Source organism: Athene cunicularia (genome assembly GCF_003259725.1).
Source record: "Athene cunicularia isolate RWA chromosome 15 unlocalized genomic scaffold, athCun1 chr15_part1, whole genome shotgun sequence".
In the NCBI taxonomy this organism is placed as follows: domain Eukaryota; kingdom Metazoa; phylum Chordata; class Aves; order Strigiformes; family Strigidae; genus Athene; species Athene cunicularia.
The window spans coordinates 13176007-13186096 of NW_020799121.1; the positions used below are offsets into that span (position 1 = coordinate 13176007).

At 40.6% G+C, this 10090-nt stretch overlaps 1 protein-coding gene across 5 annotated transcripts in view; it reads right to left on the reverse strand.

Moving 5' to 3' along the window:
* KDM2B (lysine demethylase 2B) overlaps positions 1-10034 on the reverse strand; it is a 116449-nt gene extending 106415 nt beyond the window's left edge. For 2 of the 5 annotated variants that reach the window (XM_026859723.1, XM_026859722.1), the window contains exons 1-2: positions 9888-10034; positions 6496-6574 (exon numbers count right to left, since the gene is read on the reverse strand). In XM_026859723.1, the coding sequence (XP_026715524.1) occupies positions 6496-6574; positions 9888-9927 (119 nt within the window). In that variant the 5' untranslated portion in view covers positions 9928-10034. The remainder of the gene's footprint in view (positions 1-6495; positions 6575-9887) is intronic. The other 3 variants (XM_026859724.1, XM_026859725.1, XM_026859726.1) reach the window with 2 other exon arrangements.
* Between the last annotated feature and the right edge of the window lie 56 nt (positions 10035-10090).

The window sequence follows — 10090 nt, forward strand, 5'->3', positions numbered from 1 at the left end:
TAAACCAATTTGTTCAAAGTCCCATCATCATAGATTGGCTTCACTGCTTGGGAATAAAATATCAAAGATAATGAATTAAAGCCCCTTTGTTATAATGAGTATTCCAATCCTCCTTGTCTGGCAGAAGACAACCTGGTTGTATTTGGTGGGCAGGGAAATTGTTCAATTCAATTTGGGCTAATTCAGAGCTAAATTAAATGGTAGCATAATTGGTTCACCAATGTCAGTGCATGTATACGATCATTTCTAACACAGGCAATGTTTTAGGGTTTCATGTAATTAGACAATAGCCGTGTACCTCAGGTGAGTGAGTTTTAGTTGTCAGGTAGAGAGTAAAATTCTGCAACATACAGACCGGACAGAAAAAGAAAACAAAAACAGTAGTGAGGTTTTAAAGCTGATTGACTTCATTTTAATGACAGTATTTTACACTTCGCTCATACACAAACTGACTGAGGAATTGTAATGAAAAACAGCCCTGTGGGACCTGCCAGCTAGGTCCCTCTTGTACAGCCCTGGGCTGAAGATAAACAACTTCTGGTCATAACGGACTTTTGATATAATTCAATTAGAAATCAGAACGATCCAGCCCATAGGCAAACTTTTAGAGCAATAGTTTTTACTATTAAGAAAACACTGAAAGGTAAAGTTAAGAAATGCTTTTACTGTCATGCACGTATCTTGAGAACTATTTGCCAAAATCTGTTTGTCCACTTTCTTTTACCCTTATCACCTTCCTCTGGTGGGATGTGGAGACTGGACAATATCTTTTGTTAGTTCTCCGCCAACCCTCACATCTTTGCATTTAGCTGCGAGGGCCCCACAGCTTTGGAATTCACTCCCTCGCCGGAATGAAACAGGCTGAATCTACTGACCTTCAGGGTTCATTCAGAGCTCATCTTTTTTTCCAAGCACTAGAAAGTAAAAAGTAGGGGAAGGAGAAACTATTTGTGGGCTACATGAACATGAGAGCCTTATCTTCAAATGACACAGCTTGCCTTTATTTTATGCCAGACACGTAGAACAATTAAGACAGGCAATCTTTTTCACATTTGTATAAATCAAAATAAAAATCAACAACCAAGATAGGTAACAACCCTAATCCAGATGCATACAAGCAAATCTGATCTTTCTCAGAGCTCCAGCAGCAGCCAACAATAAACATTACTAAAACAGGAAGAATACAACCCTCCCTAACAGTAAAATTGCACGTTTAGATCTTTAGAGAGCACACCTGGCAGACCCTTGGGTTTTTTCCTCTGCAATCTCAGGATGTACGATACATTAGAGAAAAAGTACACCAAGAGAAGAATTCAGGCTTAAACACAGCGGGTTTCGAGTGCAAGAACACATTTTGTAGTTGGGTTGCCTTGAGAGGTCCAGCTTTAGTTTAAACCCATGCTGCTGGCTGCTGAGACCATAACTGACTGCACTGCTTCGACTCCAGCCCCACCCAGCATGACTGCCACACGCACACAGTTAGGGCCGGTTTGCTACAGCACTGTGATGGCCAAAACAAAATTGCTTTCTTAAATGTCATCAGTCCTATATTAATCAGTAACTGTTGGTTCATTTGTTTTTCTGCATATACATCCAGAATACCAACAACGCAAGAACTGAGCAGAGGTTGGGTTTTTTTTCCCCTCACTATTATGCCATTTTCAGGCAAATGTATGCTCAGTAAAAACACTTTGAATGCTTCCAATGATAAAATAGGTAAAGAATAGTATAGTGGGGTGACTTAACACCAAATTATGACTGACTACAGTTGAGATTTTCAGCATTCTGTTATATAGAGATCACGTTGCCTCAAACAGAAAAGAAATGCAAACACCTTAGTGTGCACTGGGTGCAAACTTTCATTTTAGTGAATGTTTAAAGATTTTCTGGAGGTCTTCTATTCAAAACCTAATGAGGATGAGCTCTGGCTAGCATACGTATCTGATTAACCACATTACAATGCAAGATGACAGCTTGTTCAGATAAAAGAGACAACATCTCTCCTGACAGCATTCTCTCTCCGAGTTGCACTCCTGGAAACACCAAACAACCCTCTGAGAAAAACAGCTCCTCTTCTGCTAAAAGATCACAGGTGGACTTTGCTGCTTCTAGCCATACGGGTAACAGCTCACGAGGATCAGAAATACACAGGGAAGCAATTTTCAGAGTTTCGTTACAATAATTTTTCCTCATTCATCTCATTCCTTGCCATTTCGGAGTACCTCCAAACACAGTAACCAAACTGTTCAGCTATGCTTTGTACCTCTGCCAGGCACAGACGTGCAAGCTGACTGCTTAACAGCAAACAGAAGTGGAAGCACGTATCATCAGTTATCCAAAAAGTCAGAAGTCTAAAAATCATCTTATATCACATATTTTATAGACCACTGTATCTCAAAAGTCACCCCACATATATGTGGATCACCTAATCTACCATATCATGATACACAGAGTCTCTTCTGGACAAGTATGAGAAAGACCCAGTAAAACATAATTTTCTCCAGAGCCTGAAGTGGAACTTAAGGTTCCCAAATCTAATCAGCAGATGACTCGGATCCAGAGGCAAACTGCCCAGTCTCGCTCTAGTGATGGAAGACGGCTGGTTATGCCACTCATTAATTCAAGCAGTAAATGTCAGGATGATGAGACTAAAGGTGCTCAACGTTTTGGATCAGTTAGGCAGGTGTCAATCTATTTTGATCTTCCTGGAACACAACTCATACAGCATTTATGTATCTACACATCCACAAAACTCATATACTGCATGCCAGCTACTTTTGATAGACATACGTAAAAGTGGAAACGTAAATAAAATTAAATCATGTTATCCTGCAGAGTGCCAAACAGGAAAGTTTGCTCACGCATTTCACTTCTGTCATTTAAAATACACATAAACTGTGTTTCCAACCTTCTCTCACTCTAGTGACATTTATGCCCAAGTGTGTACAATTCCTTTACAACATCATTTCAAACTAATAAGTCATGCTCATTAAATAAAAAAATATTAGAATATTGAATGTCCTATAAGAGATTACTGATCTACAAATTCTAGCATTTTAACCCCCCAGAGCAGTCAGTATTCAATGATTCAGCAGAGAATGGAAATAAAAAAACAATTCACCCAATTAACTGTGAAACAGAATCCTACTGATACCAAGCAACAACCATCCAAAGCTCGTGTATCAGATAAAATTTGTTCTTACTTTTGTCAGCATACTAATTCACCAAGACTATCCTCAAAAGAAAAAAAAAAAAAAAAAAGCTTCAGTATTTTTACTCTCTTTCTGACAGTGAATTCCAGCTAGAAGAATTTGTTGCACATGATGTGTGGATGGTTCACAAAAGGGAGAAAGGGAAACAGCCCTAGAAAGGAGGAAAGATGTCAGAATAGTATCAGAATGGTACTGGCAGTCGGGAGGAAACTGAAAAGCTGGCTAGTTGAGCCTGGCTGCTGAGACTATTTTAAGCTCATCACAGCAAACCGAAACACATATTTCTCCTTCACTATCCAAAGCATTAGTGTGTGACAAAGTTGAGTGAGTGACTCCAAAACTCTTGCTGTGGATTAGCATTTACTCCTCTTCCACCTCTTCGCAACCCAGCTGAGAATTCCAAAGATGCATTATCCTGACTGCCAGAGCTGCAGAACTTCAACTGAAAACAAAGGCACCCAGCATTCAGTGCTGCTACTTCTTCACTTCCAATGCATGTTCCAAAACTGCTATTTATTTGACTGCTTTGATAACGCTTACAAAGAAAAGTACCTGATTTTCAATAGTCTTCTTTGAGGTGTGGCCATCTATACGTGAATATTTGCCATGTATGTGTGCATATACATAAGCATTTGAGGCCAGGGGGATTTTTTTTGCCTCAGCAGAACACAGAAACACATCTATAACCTGGCCTGTGTGTACACATGGCATATAACCACAGAAGGGGCAGGGACACAGACAAAAGGCTCCCTTCTTCAAGGACCTAACAAACATTACTGGTGGCTTCCAGGAAGGAAGAGGAATAGGAAGGCTGACTGCAAATCCATCTAAAAACAACACATCTTGAATTAAAACAAGCCAACACATGACACAAAAAAACAGATTACTTTTACATCATCCCATTAGCCTGGGGTGTCTCTGAATCCCTGGATCAAGAAAGACCAAAGACCACTCTCCAAAGGCAATATCACACCAGGAGGCTTCAGTGAAAGCACACAGCTAACCGAAAGTGGAGGGGAGTGCCAGATGGCAGCTGGCCAGATTTTGGGCACAGGAACAATAAGGAAGTCGATGACGATGTGTGAACTGAGATCTGAGTGTTGAAATGTCTAAGGTGAAATTGCCTCATCGAAGAATCCTGAATATTGAACTATCAAGAAGAAAAAGATATTATTTTGTGGTTACAGACACACAAAGGTATCTTTGTGAAGGATCTCGTGCAACATCTACAGCACATCTGGCAGCCTGAGCTCTGGAGGCACCACGGTCTGGTACGGGCAGCCACAGGAGACACTGGTCCCAGGCTGGAGTACTCATCATCCACCTCTGATAATGCCCTGCCATTTACAGGGCCCGAAGCCCAGTAATGTTTGTGTCTGCAGGATGAGCTCACACTTCCACACCTCCCTGCTGATGGAGCACTAGCTCAACAGGTACCATTGGCACAGTAAGAGGTGAAAAATCTCCCCAGTTTTCTTCTTGTACTGTGGGGAGTTTGTGAACTTCCTCATACACAGAAAGAAGATCTGGCTGCTAGGAAGGTGCAGGAGTATCCCTGGCTCCTAAACACTCCCCAGTTTCACACAGGAGAGCTGATGGCTTCTTCCAGAAGAAATTCTTGCCACTTTTATCCCTTGCCCTTCAGAAGTGGCAGGCTAAAACCAATGCATATAGAGAGAGCAGTTATCTCAGATGATTTCTCACCATTTTCCACAGTAGATATGTCCTTCAGTTGACTCCTCCAAGAGAAGCATCTCTTGAAGAAATAAACAAAACAAAAAAGTAGCAACAACCTCCAATGAAAGAAAACCTCCTGAGAAGTTGAGCAGAGAAGCCAAAAGGAGGGTCAGAAAAACAGAGGCTCTAATGCAGCAGGAAAAAATCATTCTAGGAGAGAAAGTTCCTGTTTTTGGAGGCTGAGAGGAAGCAAGGAACTGGGATGTCAAATTATTTTTCTACAACACTAAATAGGAACATAGAACTATTTAGAAACTCTAAGAACTGACCAGCCTTTGTCACTTAATAGTTTTCTACCTGTCTTCTAAAAGATTACAGAATACGTGCACGTTTTCATCAACAAATTAGGATGCAATATAGGAAAAAGGCTTTGCACAAACAAAAAAAAGAGATGGTATCTTGGTGTTCGCCTTTTTTTTTTTCTTTAACAAGAAACTAGACTGTGCATCCAGGACTAAGTACAGAAATAGCTGGTCTTAATAACTAAAATTTAAAAATCCCAGTACAACATAATGGCTCAACAAAATAAACATTACTGTAATTATTGAGTACCTATTAAGCACTTCTTGTTCAGAGTTCAGCATATAAAACTATTTTACTACATCATGAGGATATCACAGAATCATCTAGATAGGTTGGAAAAGACCTTGAAGATCACCCAGTCCAACCATTAAATAGATCACAGCAGCTCCTGTTTGCTCTTACAGTAAGGTGACATATGCTTCTCAAAGACCCCAACACTATTTCTTCTCTTTCCCTAAGTTATAGTGGGGTGGCTTGATCGTTTATATTTAAATAATTGGGACTCTTCAGTTCCCTAAACTTTGAGGTGTTCTAGTTGAAACTGAGCAAAGTAATTCTGCTTTCAGAGAATTAATTTTCCATCTTCCAGATATAATCAGTTACACAGTTCTAATTTCCAAAAGTATTAGGTAACATTTATCTAAACTATGCATTATGTGGCTGATAAAGTATATAATTTTAGTATTTCTCTCTTACACACTGTCACTTTCAACAAAGAAACTTGCAGGATTCTCTTATTAAAATACCAAATCCTTTATGACTGGATATTAACAAAATGCAACCTCAAAAAGACTAATAATACCACATTTTAACTAGACGTCATTAAATATTTACAGAGCTATAACATTCTGAAGAGATACAATGATAATGGAAAATGACAGGCAGCATTAGACATTCCACCTGTAACGCAGAAAACAACCGAGAAGTCAAAAATTGAAGGGAGGTTGTTCTGTCATTACAGCATGGATTGGATGCAAGAACCTTTGAATTTTATTCCTAACTTTCATCACTGACTTATTTTTGATATGTGTAGTACCATGCTGTATGCACTTAACTTTTATAGACCTCATTATCTGCTTGTTTATAAGCGGAAAATAATCATTCCTCTTCTCAAGGGTGCTGACAGTCTTACTAATTGCAATACATTTTGAGATCATCAAAAGAAATATCACATACAAGTGGAAAGCATAATGGTTATTTTATAAAAGCATTTATTAATCATCAAGAATTGGTTGTAACTTACTTAATTCCCAGTCCATCCTTATTTCTGAAGATAAGGGGAACTCTGAGAGCTTCTCTTTGCACATACTCAAAAGTAAAATCTGTTTGAATAATGAATAAAAAATAAAAAGTCCAAAATCAATTACAATGCCATTAGCACCTCACATTACATTTTCTCAAAACGCTACCCACTTCTCTTTCCTCACCAAAGAACTCCACTATCACTTCAAGAAAAATATAAAGAGAATGCATATTTTAGGTCCAAACCGGAAACCAGATGACAGACAATGCTCTCCCAGCTGCTCTCTATTTTTCCTGTTCACTGATGCACATAAAATAGAATCCAGTCAGAGTTTGTCAATTAAGGTCTGGGTTGAAACACCCAGGCTGTAATGAAATACCAAATTAACAGTTAAAAGATAATCCTAACTAAATTACTGCAAATCAGCCTAGTACTTTTGGAGTAAACGTGTAGTTTAAACTGTATGTTTTAAGTTTATACATTTTAAACTGTGTATTTCTACTTAGGAAAAAACATCGGGTTTTGTGAGTGCTGAGTATAGCAGAAAGCCCTGATTCTGTGAACACATCATTTTCTTTTTATGCGATGGTTACTATTACTTTCAGAGTACTTTTAAAAATTATTATTATTAATTAATCAGAAATGTAACTGCAGGAGCTGACAGAAATCTTACACAGCTCCTGGTGCTTAGGGAGATGGTGAAAAAGGCATAGTTTTTGTGGGGGAGTCACAGTATATCACACAAGCAAACTGAAAATTAAACATAAATTTGTTATGTTAACACTGACCAGTATCTGGAGGATTACACAGAACTGGTCCTTCCTGGGGATTTCTTTATGCAATGGTCCGATACAATAGCAGTGATTTGGGGATTAGAGGGGAAGTTACAAGGCAGCGATTTGGGTGAGCCGTGCCTACAAAACCCCACGCTCCATTTGGAGCCTTCTGTCACAGAGAGAAGAGGAATTCCTGAAGTGGCCACGTTCTGTTTCTATGGTTCTGCTATTTCCCCCTTTTTACAGGAAAAAAATGGCTTTTATATAGCATCCATATGCTACCTTAAACTGGAAAACACTGCTTGACTCTTCAGCACTTCAAAACATACTACACACTGCCAAATACACTATGCACTTTATGTATCATATTCAGGTACCCACAAGTAATTTAACTTCTCCAAGGTTCAGCCAGCAATGTACACGCTCCCCAGGCAAGCACCAGAACCTCACACTCAAGCTCGTATCGGTGATGTTTCTCTGCTATAAAACCCCATACTGAAAGAAATGGGGGAGGCAGTGGCTAAGCTCCCATGCCTGCAGATGTATTTCCCTCTATTTTTACAACTTTTTCCTTGCTGTATTCAGTTAGTAATTATGACAAGTAGGGATATAATATTCCTACTTAAAGTCACCAAATCAGAGCACAGTAATTATCCATTTATAAAAACATTAAAATTACAGAAACTTTATTGCTACCAGCCTCAAAATAAGTGTAATGAATAGTCCAATTAACTAAGGTTACCAAATAAGTATTTCTGTACTAGAGAAATCTTCATTTCTCATAGGCATTCCCATTAGAACTACTGGCTTTAGGTAAGCAAATAAATAAACCACAGATGTTTTTTTAAGGACACTCATCCAAGACAGAAAGTCAACAAACATCAAGAATAACACTGGTGAGAGAAGCAGAGGCAGCTATATAGCCTCGCAGACCAGAGAAGTAGCTATGACAAACTGTATTCAAGCCAAAAATCACACCAGTGCCTTGCAGCACCTCGAGGAAAATCTTCAACCCACATTCCTAGCAAAAAAAAAAAAAATTTCAAAGAGTTATCATTAAAAATAATTAAGGACATGGGAAATAAAAATAAATATCGCTCAACCAATTCCATGTATTCATATAAACCAACTTTTTTATTCTTACTAACCACTGTCATTGTTTTGCCTAGATTCAATTCAACTCTCAGATTTACAGAAAAAATAAACCAATAGTAAAAATAAAACCAGAGCAAATAGGAAGGCAGACCCTTTCTTCATAATGCCCCAACAAAGCATTTAAATCCCTTGTGGGGTCGAACAAAGCAGACACAGACCACAACAAAATAACAAAAGACACTCATTTATTTTCAAGTTCCCTAGAAAGGAGAAAGCTGCCCAAAGATTTTAGAGCTGCTGAGCTAGGGAAGCTGTGGATTGGATTATAGTTAGCATGTAGCAATGGCAACCACTGGAGTATTTGGAAGATGAGGGTAGAATGCAATCATTTTCTGGAAAATTAATTAACATTTCCCAGCTAAAAAATAGGTGTTTGTTTTGTTTGGAGGAAGAGGGGTCAGGGTTGAGCTTATCTCCTAAACAAATACCTTCCTAAACAAGATAGGTATTTAATTTCTCCACCACATTAACTTTTCTAAAAGGAGCTTAAAATGCTCATGCAAAACTAAGCCTAAGGGAGAAAAGGAAATTTTCTAAACTAGATTAGTGGCTCCACAGTTATAACCATTCCAGGAGGATTACAGCCCAAAGTACTCTTTCCTTAGAAAACCAGTTCAGCCTAGGGAGTCCTCAGTAAGGCCGAGTTTTGGTGATAGCCATCTGGGATTCAGGATCCCTTTCAACAACGCTGCAAGTAAATAAAGGTGACTCACCACCTCCCCCCCGGCCCGTTTGATTCCCGGGCAAACCTTTCCCATTTTCCTTCCAGCCCGGCAACCGCGCTGCAGAGCTGGGCTGTCTGGCTTTGCTTAACCGCGCCGTAATTTAAGTCACCTAAGCAAACCAACTCACTTCAGGGAGCGCTGTAATTTAATATATGATAGAAACACAAAGAAGTTATTGATTTTTAAGTCCCCGACCCTGGTGAACAGGCTCATCAATAGCATCCTTTGGTAAAAGGGGTCCGGGATTCAACAGGGGTGGGGGGGAAGGGGGCAGGAATCCCCTCCGGCTAAGTGGGGGCTGGGATTTCTGCCTCTCCTTTGCCAGGACTAATTCCTCAACAGCTCGGTGGTGCGTCGGGGTCACGGTACCGAATCACGGGGGGGTGTGGGGGGGGACACCCAAAGGCGCTGTCATTTCTCACCACACCGCTTCCCATGCCCCGTGTCGGGGCAAAACCCACCCGCGGGGTGCAGGGTGCGGGACGGGGCAGCCCCCTCCCTCCCTCCCCTCAAACCCCGGCCGTGTGGGCTGCAGGGCCCCGGGGCAGCAGCTGCAGGGCCCCCCCACCCCCTTTGCCCCCCCGCTGCTGGGCCCGGCGTCGTCACCGGATCCCCGGGAAGGGGGAGCGGGCGCGAAATACGAAGCCAAGCGCGGAGCTCCACGTGGAGGCTCCGGCAGCGGGGAGAGCCCGGGCTGGGCAGCCCCCACACACCCCCCCCTACCCCAGGCAGTTACCTTTCCCGTCCATGGCATGCACGAAATCCCCGTGATACATTTTACTCTTTAATTTCTCTTCCAAATTGAAACTCCTGATGCTGACAATTTCCTCCACGTCCGAGAGGTCCTCGTTCTCATCGTATCGTCTTCTGCCAATAGATCGCTAGAAAACAAAACAAAAATAAACCCCACATTGTCCCGGAAAAAAAAAAAAAAAAAAA